The 17,976-nt window shown below is 42.8% G+C and overlaps 1 protein-coding gene across 2 annotated transcripts in view; it reads left to right on the forward strand.

Moving 5' to 3' along the window:
* Window positions 1-2,070: 2,070 nt before the first annotated feature.
* map3k5 (mitogen-activated protein kinase kinase kinase 5) overlaps window positions 2,071-17,976 on the forward strand; it is a 77,904-nt gene continuing 61,998 nt past the window's right edge. Inside the window, exon 1 of one of the 2 annotated variants that reach the window (XM_061707424.1) lies at window positions 2,071-2,873. In XM_061707424.1, coding sequence (XP_061563408.1) covers window positions 2,510-2,873 — 364 coding nt within the window. In that variant the 5' untranslated portion in view covers window positions 2,071-2,509. The remainder of the gene's footprint in view (window positions 2,874-17,976) is intronic. The other variant, XM_061707425.1, reaches the window with a different exon arrangement.

A 17,976-nucleotide genomic window follows, 5' to 3' on the forward strand; every position in this document is an offset into this window, starting at 1 on the left:
GAAAAACCTAGAATATAAACACTATTGGTGATATGAAACAGTTCTTTATCTAGACGTTTATGGACTTTGTGCTGTGGACATGTGTGTCACGGAGTGGTTGGATGGGGACCCAAATGCAGGAGAGCAGGAGCCAGGAGTTCACAAAACAAGGTTTAATTAACAAAAGGCAAGAACCAAAAACCAAAGCGCTGCTTAGCAGGATCAAAAAACACAGAAACAGGGATCGAAAAACTATGGGACAACATGGAGGGAGCAAACAGTACGGAACCACAAGGAGCAATGGAAAGATATACACAAGGGGGTAACGAGACACAGGTGTGAACAATCAGGGCAGATGGAAGACAGGCGGGGCAAAACAGAAACACAAACTGGAGGAAATGTCACACACTGACAATGTGCAGTCCAGCACTGTCTTTTTTTAATACAAGGGGCAGCTGAAGTGTGGTATCAGATCAGATATACAGTAAATGTGGATACTCTAACCAGAAATAGATCGGACTACAACATTACCACTCCAACTTATAAAAAGTTATCTTGTTTTACATTAATCCAAATGGTCATTAAACATAGATGCTCTTTACATTTGTGGTTATTTGTGTCTGTCTGCACAGCTTTTTCATCTGCATTAATTGAGTCTCTAGAGACTTCTACACCCGTTTGTGCCTTTGTCTGGTTCTTTGCAACTTTTATGCTTGTTTTGCCTCGCTCTGAGGTTGTTTTTCTTCGTCTTTGTTGTACTTTCAAAGTTTGTGCACATGAGTCTCTTTTTGATGTGTTTTTTTTTCTATAATTTGGCATCTATATCTGTGTGGTTTTATGATATTAATTAGGTTATTGAGTTCATTAGGGTCCTTTTCAGTCAAATTACATTTAGTAATTTTCAATTTAATATAAAAGTATTTATGAAATGTCAGTTTCTATTTAAAGACTGTGAGAGTGATGAGATGGAAACCCCCGTGAGCTCCCTGGCACCTCGTGGTGTGTCAACTCTTCAATGGATCACATCAAATAGTTTCATTCATACACTGCTATCAACGCTGAAAAGGAAGAATCTCCCTTTTGGCAGGAAGATACACCGAGCAGAAGCTGCTGTCTGCCTCGACTGGCTGGGTGGTAAGAGCACACACATGCACACGCAGTAAGAACGATAGACACGAATAAATACAAAAGCACAGGGCCAGAGACACCTGGCACATAAAATCTAAAAGGCTATTTCAGATTATTCTGCCTTGTTCCCAATAATAAATACCACTGAATCCATGGGCCCCTGAATCTGGGCTTTGTGAATTATTTCAGGATATCTTTCATTTATTGAAGTTGAATCAAAAAATATATTCAATCTGCCCCACAATGTGATCGAAACTAAACTGTCCGAGAAGGAAAAGCACTTTCTCTCCCTAAAAGCTGCGAGCATCTCTTGCAGGCGGCCCATGTTTTAAATGCGGTGCGTGATGATAGAGGAGCGTGTTTTTATCCCTCCCACTTCATGCATAAGGCCTGATTCTCCTTCTCGTAATAGCAGATCTTGACCACTAGAGGTCCTCCTGAGACAGGGAAGAGCCGAGGTGGCAACAAGTCGCTAACGAGGTAAATAACTGTTATGTGGACATTTTACATCACTCAGAAATGAATGTTAAATATCTGTATGTATGAACTAATACATCTGTTGGTATTGCAGGCTGAATAGGAGCCGGATCTGCATCCTAATACGTGTCAAAACACTTATTTTACTGTAGTTTCTGTTCAGATCACACAAGATGAATGGACGAAATTTACCAGCCCTGTGAGACAAAAAAAAAAGATTGGTATGAATTATAGAGCTGCTGTTTATCTTTAGTATTATTTATTCATGAAAATGTTTTGCGTCTTTTGTTGAAGTGGAGACAGCAGCAGCTATTGTTGTGGAGCAGACACGACGTCTGTGGAGGGGGCGAGACTTTCCCCACAGAGCTGAAGTCCAAACACAGCTCCACATATGGCGCTGGTGTCTCCGCCCCGCGTCCCCGGAACACCCAGGGAGGCGTCCCCGCCCCGAGCGTGAGCGTGTGCTGCAGGCTGCGAGATAACACTGGAGCCAGAGCAGGGTGTGCCTGCAGTCGGACGCGTCTCCGTATCCGTGTCGTACTTTTACTTCAGGTCCACGGACTACGAGCCGGTGCGTCTCCGCCAGCCCTCACCGCCTCCCCGCCGCGCGTCACCGCCGCTCCGCGGGGAGAGTCCGGGGGTTTCCGTGCGCCGTGGCCGCGATGACAGGAGCGTTGCTGAGCAACTTTCGGAAGTAATGCGTGGATCTCGTGTGTTTTTCCCCTCAGTGTTGTTGTCCCATCGCAGCGTGGGTGTGCAGCCGTAGACATGCAGCACGATGTGGAGCTGCGCGGCTGACGGGCTGCTCCACCACCAGTGCGTCCACCAGTGCGTCCTGGCGCGGCTCTCCATGGAGGACTGCTGCCGGAGCAGCCGCGCGTCGCACTGCTTTTTACCCTGAGAACCGAGTGACACTTGACCCGAAATGAGCCGAGAGCTGGACGGGATCATCTCGCTGCCGGTGCCGAGCCTCGGGGGGGTGGTGGGGGTCCCCCCCCACGCCGGGGAGCCCGTCCCCGCCGCGGGGACCTTCTGGCAGGACCCGCTGCTCAGCCCCAGCCCCGGGGCCGGCCCCGGCCCCGCGGACGCCGGCCGGCCGGCCAGGACCAGGCCCGTCACCGTGGCGTACGTGGTGAACGGCGAGGCGAGCCAGCAGAGCCACGCCGAGAACATGGCTCTGCAGTGTCTGCGGGACGCCTGCGACGCCGTGGGCAGCAAGCTGGACACCGTCAACTTCGGCAGGCTGGACTTCGGGGAGACCACGGTGCTGGACCGCTTCTACAACGCAGGTGAGAGACCAGACTCTCCAAACAGGAGGTTTCATAGGGGGGAGGGCACAGGGGGCCACTTCAATTCTTGGGGTGGACACCAAAACTAAAAGTCATCATAACAGGACTTTATTATAGGCTACTGTTGTAGTATACAGGCTTTTTTTTAAACTTTCTAACTTGTCTGCATATATATTAATGGTTAATACCATGTTGGTAAAAACCTAAGGCATATATGTCTGCATTTTTAATATATTATATAGATATAGATAATATATATTTTAATATATGATATATGTATTTTATTAACACACACATATATATATTTTTTTCTATTTATTGTTTTATTATTATTTAAATCATATATTTATTTTATTAATACATATATATATATATATATTTAATTTTTTTGTGTATATGTGTATGTATGTATATATATATATATATATATATATATTTTTTTTTTTTTAATCTATACTTTATATATACATACTCAGAAACGCCGATATGCATTTTGCCCAAATGATTTGGGATGAAATGCATAACTGACGATAGAATCTATGTGACCGGCAAGTGTTTTTTTTTTTGTTTTTTTTTTTATTGAGGCCAGTGGGGGGGGGTCACTGTCTCCAAACTGACTTAAAAACAGTTATTATCATGTTTGTATCAGTCCCTGGTAAATATTTGCAATGATCTGATTTATCCTCTGAATAGACTTCCAATAAAAATGTTTTAACTATGTTACATCACCCCTGAATTGTTTTGAAAACCAAATAGAAATGCTTTCAAAAGCAGTGTTTATCATGTTTTTGATGTTGCTCTGCTCCAACACACTTCATTAACATGATAGGGTCAGCATCAGTTGTCATTGAGGTCTGTAGACAAGTCTGTCAGTGGTCCACTAATGTGAGCCAGGTGTGATGGCATCTAAAACATGCAGGAATGCTGGGAAACACTGTTCTGAAGTTCCTGCACTCCTGGTTCAAAGGTCATTTTACATGCATCACCTGTGCTTGGAAACGGCTCTCCAGCAGGTCGGGTTGCACCGGAGCTTCTTAAACCTAGTTCATAGTTCAGTTCAGTTCAGGCTGCACCCTGCCTGTCACACTTTCCACACTGAGCCGAAAAAGAGCATCATTTAGAGTTTTTTTGTTGATAAAATTCAGTTACAGGTGGTAAAATTTCCCCACCACATTATTTTCTTTCCTTCCCCTGCATTGTCATGGTTTAAGCCACGATGCTGGACTTTCCACTTGAATGTGACTGTACAAGTAGGGAAACAAAAACGAAACTTCTGATAAAAAGTTTTCCTTCTTCTCATCCTTAAAAACAGCAGTTGGGAACTAACACCCTGTTGCATGATAAAAATCCTTCTGTGAGCAGATCTTCAAGGCGATTGGGGGGAAAAGTAACAGACTGGTGGTGAGGTGTGGAGCACATCAGCCAGTGTTTGCATATTTCCCCATCAAGATTGGTTCCGTGCACAGCACGAGTTAGAGCCGTTTGCATATGCTCCTCGTGCATGCGTGGGTTTCCTCTGGTGCTCTGGCTTCATCCCACAGTTTAAAAAATGTAATTCTAAGTTGCTTGCGGCCTGGTTTTGAAAGAGTTTTTGTCAACAAATGAACGACTGTCAAATCACATTAAAGGAACGGCAAAATTATTTATGGGATTTTAATTTTCATTAATATTCATACAGTACATTACAACAAATGCATCAATAGAGTACCGAGTAATCTAAAATCTCCTCTGGTCAGTAAGGGCAGGGTGCTGATGCAATCACTGGGAGGCATGACTGGTGGTATTCTCACCGTGAATACAGAGAACCAGTCTTCTGTCCTAACTGTTAGGTTAAACAAAATCCAGCACTTACAGAAACTCTTCTCCATGCTCGATAGACCTTAATTAATGAAACACAGGTTAAGAGGTCAAAGATGAAGCTAGTAAATTAACAGCCAGCTGTTATCTTTGCTTGTTTATGCCACTGTATTCTGCTGATGCTGGTTATGAAGAAAGTCTGAATCAACCATAGTAGAAGTCAGCAGGTCAGACTTCATCAGAAGAGACAGTTCAGTCTATTTCTTACACTGAGATGTTGTAAATCTGTAATTGCATGCACACATCTCACAGTCTTACCATGAGTTAGTAAAAGATCTTGCTTCTTAGATATTTTTAGAACATTTCTACCATCGCCACCATAAATGACACCTGTGGTCGGTGGTGAGGTTGTCCGCTGTAGGTTATGTCATCTAAACGACCGCAGGTGCTCAGCAGCAGACTGTCATGTAGGACAACCGGCCGAGTCAGTGTCTCGTGTGAATGATCGTCTTCTTGCTTCTCCAGACCGGGCCAGAAACTTCCAGCCCGACACAAGTGAGAACTACTGCGGTCACTTTAATGAACAGATGCACACGGCAGTCGTGTGGTCGGCTCTTCTGGGAGTCCGACAGATTGTGACATTAAATAAACGAATGACGCCGCTATTTAATCTGTTGTGCGCGGTTTTTCCTCCCAGTAATGAGCTGCAGCGCCGACCCGTTTTGCTCGATTACCCGAGCCAGAACTGTTTCAGTGTGTCTCAGCTTCACCCACAGCTTCTGCTCTCTGATCATTACATCAAATCTTCCATCTTCTACCATCTAGGAACATGTTATTTCACATCATGTAGGATACATGTTTAGTCTATAATCATTTTATGGGGTAGAAAACAACTCTTTATGGGATTTACAGTGTTTCTAGTCAGTAAAGTTAAAACATCAATTAGATTTTTTTTCTTTCTTTCTATTGTCCATTGAGTTTAAACATGCTGGAAAGGGATATTTTCAGCTGTCTCAGTCCACCACCACTATGTTTTATTCAACCAGTGTGTACTTGGCACAGTAACATGAATAACTGTGGTGTTACAACATGATGTTGTGGGAAAACAGACACCGCTTTTTCAGGCACTTCTGAATAAACCGCGCAGAACTTCTGCTTTTTAATCGCTACAACTGGTGATCCGCTAAACAAGATGTAACATCAAGGACCGCTTATTACATTATAGCAAAGAAGTTAGGACTCTGTATGAAATGCAAATAACAGCAGCATACAATGATAACCTCACAAACCGTGTCTTTAATCCCAATAATATCAAACATTGAAAGGGAGAAATTCTACATATTCATGAACAATAATCTCCATGAAGTTGGGACATGGGCAACAAAAGGCTGCAAAATTTAAGGGTATGTAAAATAAACACCTAGAGGCACATCTTGCAATGAATCAGGTTGATACACTTCACTTCACTTTATTAATTTGCCCCTGATTTTGATTGGCAGCAGGTCATTGGCTTGATTGGGTTTAAAAAGAGCTCGGAGAAGCAAAGTCAGTCAGAAGTAAAGATGGGCAGGGGTTCACTAATCTGGAAAAATGCAACTTCAAATTGCAAAATAATTTTAGAACGATGTTCCTCTTAATCTTGCGAAATGAGCACATAGGAGGAGGCACAAAATGAAACAAATATAAAAAAAGACCCCTCCAAGTAAGAGCAAAGAGTGAAACATGACCAATGTAGAGTATTTCCATTTAACAGGCTTGTTCTTTCTTGTGTTATTAGTTGTGCAAACACATCAAGTTCCCTGTATTTTGTTTTGTCTTCTTTCCTGGAACTACTGTAGGACATTCTCAGTGCACTCCAGGGAGAGTAGGGACATTTTCCCAGAAAAACAGTATTGCTCAGCCACTCGTCTTCGTCCTCTTTACTATAAAAGTACATGGCACACATGAAAACAGGACAAGAAAGATCTAAACAATGACTTCAGAGGCAGGGCTGTTTAACTTCCCGACTCAAAGGCCTCTGGTTTGTTTGTGATGCTGTGAGACAGCGAGCTGTGTGTGGCTCTCGTACTTGGAACCAGAGCAAAATAAAAGGTGAACAGAAGCTCTGGATCTGGAGCGATGCTGATCGGCTGCAGCTGGAGGAATCCTCTCTGCAGTTATCTGCTGTCGGAGTATCTAGATGTAGCCTCTAGTCTCACTCCTTTCACATTCTTGATTTATTACCCAATAAATCTCAGGACTTTGAACTATCAGCGTTGGCATTTTTGCATGTTAAAGTTACAGTTATCCAAATGAATATTACTTGCATCAGGAGCCAAAGTGAAATAAACACTGTCACCTCACACAGCTTGGAGTTTCCTGGTCAGATATTTGTACTAAGGCCTTTTTGTGTGGACTGATTGTAGGTATGTAGGGTTGTCTTCATCTGTGTTAAGGATCTGACGGACAGGCGACATGTCTGAGCTTGTCCATCCAGCCTCTTGTGTCAAGGTAGCTATACCAGCAATACTGATGAATGGACGATTCATATTATGAGATTTTGGACCTAAGTTTCCGTCAGTCTTAGGCCACGTTGCCACATAGCCGGGTATTTACAAAAACGGATATTTCCCCCTCTACGTTTTGAAAAATATCCTTGTTTACACGAACCTGCATAAATACGGTGTTAAGGTGCTATGAGCATCCAAACCTGCTGGGGGCAGTGTAACGAGAAGCGTAAAGTCATGCTAGCCAATTGGAATCCTGGAAAAAAACGTCAACAAATGACACGTGTGAAGCCTGAATAATATGGTTCTGCGTTAAATCGACGGCGTAGCCTACGTACGGGGCGCGTCGCCACGTACCCTACGCCGTAGGCTCTGCGTTGGTGTAACGCGGAACCATAAATCAGCCTTGACTGCCAGTGACTTCCAAGACGGAACGAAAGTCTTTCGTTTGGAGTGACAGAGAAGTGGAGTTACTTTTAAGTGTGACTTTAGAATATAAAACAGGTAAAATACAAGAAATATTGACAGTGGACAAACAAATTGTAAACACAGGTCGCACAAATGATGCTGGTTACGCTTCTGTCGCATAATGTGACGTTCTGAAGCCTAAATCTCCGTTTCTCTCCGTTTACAAGCAAAGGTGAAAACTGAGTTTTTGAAAATCTCCACTTTGGCCGGAGTTTTCATAAATGATGGTTTTTGGTGACTTTGAGCTTCGTTTTCGTGTAAACAAACGGCCAAAACGCATGAAAACACCAACGTTTTTGCTCCGTGTAAACGGGACCTAAGTTTCTGTCAGTCTTAAATTAAGCTCTAAATCAGCTGAAGGTGGAGCCGCTAGTTTGGTTTTCAATTGAAACCCGCCCATGTAAAAATGAAAATAGATATAATTTAGGAACAGGTATTTTCACTGATTGCTTGAGGCCAACATCGGGCACCACAGGCTGATATTGGTACAAAGATGGACTGATGGACAGTACTAATATCGGACTAAAAAATATTGTGCTGTACAGTACATGCATAATAACTTCTACCCTTAGTAATTAAGATGACACTTTACTGATCTGAAAGCAGGATCTATGGGAGGTTTGGTATCCAGTAGAGATTGCCTGCACACACCTCTCCTGCCTCACCTGTTTTAGCAGGTTGTGGTGTTGGGTCATGGCTCTGGAATGCAGCACTTTATCTCTCCAATTGATCGCCGGGTGACATTACTGTATGATTTATGGGGGATGCAATGGGGCCACGAGTGTTTACCTTCAGTCTTGTTTCATTCCCTCCCCTGCCAGTAAAACGTCAGACTTTGAAAGCACGTTGGCCGTTTAAACGGTTATTAAAGTTGTGATTTATTTAACTAGTTGCTCAGTGGTAAACATGACCTGATTGTGACTCCTTTTTCAACATGATGGTAGCAAATAGTTGCGCTGCAGGATTCCCGTGTGCCTGAGTAGATGGGCAGTGTTACTCTCCGGGTTACGTTTGAATTGTAGCTACTCACGACAAAGATGTGCTTATTGCACGGCTGGTGTGATCCTGTCGGGTTCGTCGTCAGCATTGCTGGTTCTCAGAGTTCAGCTTCTTGTTGACAGCGCGTGGGGAATCACCAGCGTAAATCTGTACACTCAGCTTCCCGACTGTGAGGCCACGCTGTTCTGAAATCCCATCAGCCCCGCCCTCCGCTAAGTTGTTTATCCTTCCTTCTGTTTGCTCTGCATGCTGTGGTGCATTGCAGAGGTCAGAAAGCACAAGGTCAGAGGGAATTAGGCCGCGGGCCACTCAGAGGTGTCTGGGGAAGTCTGCCTCAACGGGAGCTGTAGTGGGCAGACAGGACTGCACGTGCAAGGAACTGAGGAGTTTTAGCCATGCTGATACGTCTCAGTGGGACGCGTATAATAGACTCAAAATCACAAGCTCACGGACACATTTATGTGAAATCCAATCCAATTAGGCCTGTGTTGAAAAAAATCGATTTTCCGATTCTAAATCGATTCTCATATTAATTCCTAAAATCGATTCTTATGTCTAAAGATCGATTTTTTTTTTTTTTCTCATCATTTTTCACCAGGGGTTTCACCAGGTTCACCAGGTGAACTTTAATCCCAGTAGTCGGACACACAGTTTGTCATGACACTTCTGACACTTCTGAAAAATGCCAGGTGCTTCATGGCAATGTGTGTGCGTGGTGACAGAATAAATTAGATAAGCTAAAATGATTTGTTTACTGCATGAACTGTTGCAATTTCTTTCTTTTTTGCACTCTAAATGGATATTGAAAGGCCTGCTGGAGTTATTTATTTCTTAGTTATTTCACAATAATTATTGTGAAATTATTATTTCACTAGTATACTATTACAGTCATATAATTCAGGCAACAGCTCAAAAAACATTTTAAATATCACTAAGCCAAATCGATATCGAATCGAATCAAATCATGATAATCGATTCTGAATATTAAGAATCGGAATCGAATCGTTTCTTGACATTTGAATCGATACCCAGCCCTAAATCCAATATATCCTTGATTAAGCACCTTCTGTCGCACTATTACTTTTCTGTCAGATGAATATCTATACAGTAACCTCAGACATCCTTAAATGTAATTTTTGTACATTAGGACAGTAGGGGTGGGTTAAAAATATTGATATATCGATATTTTATCGATATGCATGTGTAGGAACGATTATCGATACATAAATCCAAGTATCGATTTAAAAAAAAAAATAATAATAATTTTTTTTTTTTTTTTTTTATCCCGATTTTTCCCCCCATTTTATCACCCAGTGCTCCTACCTAAGTCAGTCCTGGGCATTGCTCCATCTACCAACCCCGGGAGGCCCTGCACTGAGCTCAAGTCTCCTCCTTACTTGAGGAGTGAGCAGGCTGCTTCTTTTCACCAGGCAGGGTGGGGTTTCTCTGGCCGGACGTGGCGCGTGGAAGGATCACGTTATTCCCTTATTGTAACCAGAATATCGATAACTTATCGAATTGTATCGTATCGGAAATCGTATCGTCTTGGGACCTAGTGTATCGGAATCGTATCGTATCGGGAGGTCAGTGATGATACCCAGCTCTATAGGACAGTATTTCTCACACATACTGTGAGTGTTGTGTGTAAACCTCTTGCAGAATCTCGTAAGAGCTGCCCAGGCTCAGAAAGACGACTGAGGCTCAAGAGGGAAGCAGAGCTTGGTAGCCAAAGTCTTTAGAAAACCAGGGGCAAGTCAGAAGTGTCTCATCAAGATTAGTATCTTGATAAAGCAGTGAGCAGTGAATAAGCAGACTCAGAGAAAAACAGTTGAAAGGGCACTGGGTGCCGTGGAGACGGAGGAGCTCCCTGAAGAACGGCATTCTTTCATGGGATTTTCCTCTGGTTGGATTCGAGCTGCAGATCAGAGAGCTGAAGTGATGTAACAGTCAGGTGACCGTTTCATGTTGGCTCAATTAAATACTGGTTTCAACTTTGTGCCAGTCATCTATGATGTTTTTAGACTTTTTTTGCATCGTCGCAGACAGATCTACCATGTCTCATCTCACGAAAGCAAAGCTGCACCCTACAAGTCCGCCGTTCCCCACCGTGTCTCACTGCAGCCCAGTAACCGGGCTCCGGTAGAGGTGTGTTCCTCATCGGGGCTTTCACTTTTTCTTTTCTCTCTCCCCACACAGCGTTCAGCTTTCCGCTGGCTCGTCTCACTGTTGTGTTCTGTTTATACACTGCGAAAGGTCACGGAGTGGAGTGGATTCAAAACTGCATGGGTGGTTGAAGCAAAGAGAGAACGCTTTCCACTGGTGGCGAAAGGGAGCAGTGTCGTTCGACACTGCTAACAAATTATATTGTTGATTTAGGTGCGAGTGCTTGCATGGCTTTATTTTTTGTATTGGTAGTTGATTCACTTTAATTTAGTTATATGTTCATGTGAAATCTGAAAAAGGCACAAAAAAAGCTGTGCAACATCTTGTTTATTAAGTTGTACTGTGATTACACTCTCACGTTTGCTAAATATTATTATACTTCTGCAAATCTGGGTTGTTAGCCAAAGAACGGGGCAAATGGAAACTTGTTACATAAGAGCCGTGGAGACACTACACCACACACTCCCAAATTGCTGTATGGCTTATGTCTGGATTTAGATGCCTAGATATTAAAGAGCCAGACCAATGACATTAGGGTGTATTGGATGGATAATATTTGCATAAAATGTGACTAGAATGCATCTCTTAGTCTGCCTGTGTCAACAAGCAGCAACTGAAAATGCCACTGCTGGTATCTTTTATTCTGTTTCGCAGGGACATAAATGGTTTGTTTTCTGGAATCTGTGTTTGAATACCATGGACCCGTGTTGAGGATGTTTATCAGCCATGCTGGTGTGTAGCGTCTTTGCTCTTTCAGAGGAAATTTCTCTTATCTGTTCCTCATTATCAAGGCACGCAGGTGTATTTATACAGCACTTTCTGTTTCATGCAGCTGTAGTTCAGTGGCGCCGTTTGCAAGCAGCAACAACTGTTCCTCAATCCTTTCATGTGAAGTAACTGAGAAAAGGGTGAAACATTAACATGGCATTGATTCAAATTGTTCTTGCATTAGGGGATTCTGTTTCCCTGAAAAGCAAAGCAGGAAGTGCACAAAGCAGTCGTGTCAGAGGGACCTGCACAGCAGCAGGTCTTATGCCACCGTGTTTGTCAGCCAAGAATGATTTCACACTTTGTTTTCAGCTTTTATTCCCTTTCGGGCCATTATGTTGCTGTTTGGGGCAACAAAGTGGAGAAGAGGTAAAATAATCATCATCATAATCATAACAATAATAGTAAAAAAAAAAAAAGGAGAGGAGAGTGCTTCAGCTGCCCGGTTGGTCTCATTTCCTGCATCAATTCTTTCCCCTTTCCAGCACAATTGTATCTAAAAATAAAGACGGCATTAATCTCTCTCCCAGGCAGGGCACTGAAGTACTGAACAATCATTGTGTAGTATTTCCCATGTGGTCCGCTGGGAGTAGAGATGAATTTGCAGACAGAAATTTTAAGACGAAAGATCTTATCTCTTATTCCTCTTCCCAGTGTTTGTTTGTTTAATATATTGGTGAATCTAATCTGATTTCCATGATAGCTGCTCGAGCACCTGATGAGACAGTTCAGCTTTCAGCAGTCAAACACAGGTTTCATCAAAGGCTACTCTACTTCAAAGCCCCCATTTACGCTTTTTGCTATGTTTGCCCAGAGAACGGTGAGAAACAAGCACATGACCTAAAATAATAATAAAAAAAAGAACAAAAAGGCAACAGTTAACTGCCTTTCCACCTGAGTAATCGAGGCTCCCTCAGGGACAAACATGCACCACTGTGCTTTTTCTTTTCTTTTCCTGAAACGTGAACTGTTCCTAAGCTTGACGCCTCACAGTAAGAAGAAGTTGGCGAAAAAGATTTAACAAAGGAATCCACACAATTTCAGGAGCAGTGACTCGTGGAGGAAGAGGCCACAGAGCAGAGTTGTTTTTAACTCCCTCAGATGCTGAAGTTACACATCCTTGTAAGATCTCCCGCCGCCTCCTTACGAAACACTCTTCGAGGACAGGTGGTTGGAGTCATTATGCTCATTTGTTTGTCTTGTCAGGCCTCACACCTCCTCCCACTGCTGACACATTTCGTTCCGGTTTTGAGGAGTGGCAACTCAAAATAGACACGAGCACTTGTCGTATTTACGTTTATGTGAAACGCCAAGTGGAGAAGCATTTCTCTATGTGTTAGGTCTGGAGTCTCCAAACCTCTGCAACTTGCCATGACATGCAGAAAACTTGAATCACCTGCTGCTGTTCCTGAAAATTTATCAAGGAATGTTGACATCGTGCTTTTGAAGGTCCTCTTACTCAACACTTTTCTAGTAAGGGAAATCATTCTCAGGGGAGCTAGAGGAGGAAACCTGCATAAACAGCTGGCTTTGCGTGCATGTTTTTAAGCAGCTTCCTCGTGGTCTGCATGGATTCCACATATTTTGTGCAGCTTTTATGTAATTAACTGAAGCAAGTGCTTTTTTAAACCTACTCAACCTCTTATGTTTGAGCCAAATTAGGGCCCTACCAATGAAAAGGGAGGCCTTAAACATATGGCTGTTGAGTGAACAATGCGGTCGCCAACATAATTGCGAGGGCTTTCAGCCTAACGCCCATGTAATATTTTTACAAAACGAAAGGCTTGTAAGGTAAGTACGGTAACATTCCTACACATGAAACCACTTTACTATTCCCGTTCCCCTACATCCATGAAGTAAATTGTACAAAAATGGGTGTAAGCTGTGTAGGAATTAAACAAAAGCTGTAACATAGTAAGTTTCCAGGGAGTGTAGCTGTGCATTTCTTAAAATGAGTCGATTAAGCAGTAACTAAAAGTTTTGAAAGAGCAGACATACCAGGAAATTCCACTCCACCCCTCCCCGGAAAGAGTTGTTTCTTCAGGTAAGTGTTGATTACGTCTGCACAGTGCTCCTCTAAACTCCGGGCAGTGATCAACCCAGGCCATGCGTCTATCCCCGTGTCCAGGGTCACCATTTGGTTCAAAGGGAGCCAAATTGTCTCCGTTGCTGTTGCACGTGACTGGCAGTAACGCGTCTGATTAGTTTAGGAAGGTAACCCACTACAGCAGAGCGAGGGAGAGCAGGAGGAGGCCAAACCAGCTGCTCACAGAGCGCAGAGAGAGAAATGTAAACTGCACAAAATAACAGTCCCACAGCATCTTGAGTTACCATCCCAACGATAACACGAGTCTATTGTGGTGCTTGATGGGGAATGTCGGGAATGGTGGTGTCAGGCAAGGCTGCGTGTACAAGCTCGGCAACAAAGATGAGCCTTGGTAGTGTGAATACATGACGGCTGTTGTTTTTTGTTTTATTTAGGTTCTGCTTTAGCACAGCTGCAAACGGCAGTGCAGATTAGTGGTGTATCGATGTTCTTTGCTCACAGTACAGTGTGACTCTGAGTGAGTTGTGCATGACCTGTGTGCACGTGACTGTCCCAACGGTACAGAGAGCAGGCTTTCAGATTCTCCTGAATAAACTACATTCTTCTCTGCGTTCACTGAATACCTTCCTCACATGTAAAGCCTCTGACAAAAGAGTTGTTTTTCACCAGCGTGCGATGAATTTGTCTTTGGACTAATCAGCGCCATGAAGTATTGCCTCTGAGGTCTTACTGAAAATGGTATTAAAGGAAGTTCACAGTTTTTTCTTCTGCGAGTGATCACATGAGATTATTCTCAGTGCAAATTATCCAGCAGAAGGTGAAAATGAACATTTACTGCAGTCTCCTGAGATCTGTCACATTTAGATCCCTCTTTAATGACAACGATGAAATGCTGTATAAACTGTAAAATCTTACTGTACCGTCGTCGATTTAGTGAGCCATAAACCTCATGAATTTACTAATGGATCGGTTTAATATTCTAATAACTGATACATTCTACATATTTTATCGATAACAGGCACAACACCTGATTGGTGCATCCCTGGTCAGTAGTACGCGCAGCACGTACTTACCCACGTAGCCGAGGTCTTCAGCAGCTAAGTGAAAGCTTATGTTTGCATACCAAAAACTGAAAGCTGGGTGTTCACCTGACAATCTAAAGGTTCAGATCTCCATTTTCAGGCAGGTTTAAGGTATAAGTATTGTTATTTTAATAAGGAATTTATTTATTTTTAAACCAAAAAAATAATCCTTAATGGAAGGCTAATGCAGCTCATTAAAGCGTGTAGAAATCATGGAGTGGACACCTTCAGAACTGAAAATCCATCATGATAGGATTAAAGTGCTGCTCTCTCAGAGAGGTCTTGTGAGGCCTTTAGCAAAACGTAAGAACAAAATCCCCTGTACCTTATTTAATAGCACGTCTGAGCTTAGTATTTTTTAATGTCAATACACCTTTTCTGTTCATGTTCTTTTACCGGGGTGTTCCCCTTCCTTTCACCCAAAGACATCTGGGATTGGCTCCAGACTCATTGATTGGTTTTGGGTCTCTTGTTCCTTTTGGCTGTGAGCTATGTGATGTTCTTACATCTTGTTTAGCTTTGTACTTCAATAATACCATTTTTGGAGTCATGCCCCCCCCCCCCCTTTTTTTTTAACTGTCAATTATAACTTTATATTAATTTTAGAAAATAGCTATAGTAGGTAGGGGTGGGTTAAAAATATCGATATATCGATATTTTATCGATATGCATGTGTAGGAACGATTATCGATACATAAATCCAAGTATCAATTTAAAAAAAATAAATAAATAAATAAATACATTTTTTTTTATCCCGATTTTTTTCCCCCATTTTATCACCCAGTGCTCCTACCTAAGTCAGTCCTGGGCATTGCTCCATCTACCAACCCCGGGGGGCCCTGCACTGAGCTCAAGTCTCCTTACTTGAGGAGTGAGCAGGCTGCTTCTTTTCACCAGGCAGGGTGGGGTTTCTCTGGCCGGACGTGGCGCGTGGAAGGATCATGTTATTCCCTTATTGTAACCAGAATATCGATATCGTATCGGAAATCGTATCGTCTTGTGACCTAGCGTATCGGAATCGTATCGTATCGGGAGGTCAGTGATGATACCCAGCTCTAATAATAGGCCATGCTATGTTAGGAAATGTTGTTTTATTTTAAATTTGCATTATACACGTGTACACATTTTAGGGATAACCCGATCAGTCCAAGTCATTTGATTTTGAATACCAGCTGATACCAAGTCCCGATCCAATTCTTTGGTGATCCACAATAGAACCCCAATTTGCAAACAGTAGAAGCTGCTGTAGTGCTGTATTCACCGTCCAATTTAAGATTACAAATAGCAGACATTTCAAATGTCAAGGAGTCCACTTCATGTTTGCTTTCCATTTACATCAGTCAGTGTTGCCAACTCCTCAGTGAGGAAAGTAGCTATTAGCTTTACCATTTGTAGATAATTGTGACGAATGCTGCAGGAGAAGGGAATAGAGTAGGGGGAGAATTTTTTTTCTCCTCACAATTCTAACCTTCCTCCTTTCATCCTGACTGTACACCAGTGCAGCGCCATTCATAAAGTAATGTAATTATTACAATTAATTAGAAATGGATATGAAATAATTACCTTTATTTATAATTCAATGGCGCCGGGCCAGTGCAAGATTCGCCAGTTTTGGATTTGCGGAGTTAAGATTTCTTTGCAGCCTGGAACGTCTCCTGCTGTGACGGCAGCCGAGAGCAGCTGCTGCTGGAAGACTGAGCCCCCTGAGAGCGCTCTGGTACGGGGGAGGGGCCTACGGCAGCACGGGCTGCTCGCTGAGAAGAGAGGACGAGCCTTCAAATTTGTCTTCAATGACACCCAAAAAATTCACTAGATTTGTTGCCGAGTGGATTTTTGAAAAACAAAACCAAAAAAAAGTAGCCAGAGGCAATAAATGAATAAATAATGTATATGATTATTATTGATTAAATAATGTGATTTAGTGAAACAATAATGAAAAAAGTCAGATCTTTTCCATCTGATCCCCATCGTTCGGAAATCACGGGATTAGCCCCAATTTTCAGATCACGTGATCAGGATCGGGACATCAGCACACATTACCTGTGGAGGAAGGGATGTACAGTGTTAATGATATACACAGTTTCCTGGTTGATTCTCATAAAAGTCAGTTTTTTGTGTCCAAGTGCACGTGCTTCGTTCGGGATTGGGCAGCAAAGGCTGAGACTGCATCGGTGGAATAATCCATATCCACTTAAGCACTCATTCAGATTCTGCTGTGAATAAAATATTGATCAGAGGCCTGTGAGAGGCTGATCAGCAGGTGGAGGCTCTTTGGGGGAGGCTGAGAAGGATCTATAAAGCAGGAGCCAAAAGACACCAGACCAATCTCTATGCAGCTTTCTCCACACATCCACCATTCCCCTCCCTCTCCTCCTCCGCTCCCCTTAGCCCCCCCATCACCACCACCACTCCTCCGTCAGAAGTACCGCGGTGCCTGAGAACCTGCAGCAGCAGGCTGAGCGTTGCTGAAAGCCATAACAGTATGAGAGAGTATTGAATTATTTTTTCCTCCTCTACTCTGAGTCGTTGGCGAAGGAATCAATTTAGTTTTGGTCAGCAGGACCAGGCCTCGCTGCAGGAGATGCAGTAAGATCATCTCAACTAAACTATGCACTTTTATCCTCATGTTTGTCTTATCCCACCTTGTTGTAAACACACTGAAGGATTTAGAATTGCTAAACTATTCATGTTTATCTGTCAGAAGGCTGGTCGGGGGACTGGAGTTATTCTTCTGTTCAAACTCTTCTTTATGTAATAATTGCTCGGGGTTCATGTTTTAGGTCTCTGGAAAGCGCCTAGAGACAACTTTTGTTGTATTAGACGGCGACGCTATATAAATAAACCTGAATCGAATTGGATTCTGAGGCCTTTTGCAGTCTTTCATTAAGAGCGTCTGCTTACACTGGCATGCATTCAGCTCTGCTGAAATCATGACACCCGAGGGCTGTCCAGGAAAATCCCGAGGCTGTGCCCCTCGGTTGCAGTTGCCCTCAGAGTTATTTCTCATTTTTGTCAAGTACGGCTTAACTTCAATTTGGATGTCCCCTTACTGGTCAGGTTTGACATTACATTAGTCTGTATTTTATTCACGTTATATTAAAATGCTCATCAGGATTATTTCTTGCAACTATAGTTGCAGTGTGTTTACATTTGTGAAGATTAACATTTCCCAGTTCTACTTTTCACCTCTTTACTGTACTTTGAAATGGAGTTAACCACAAGAAATGTAAGTCCAAATAAAGATTACAATATAAAAACTGTAAATCTAAACATTTACTCCAATTCCACAATGA

The sequence above is a fragment of the Cololabis saira genome, chromosome 18 (genome assembly GCF_033807715.1).
Source record: "Cololabis saira isolate AMF1-May2022 chromosome 18, fColSai1.1, whole genome shotgun sequence".
Classification (NCBI taxonomy): Eukaryota; Metazoa; Chordata; class Actinopteri; order Beloniformes; family Belonidae; genus Cololabis; species Cololabis saira.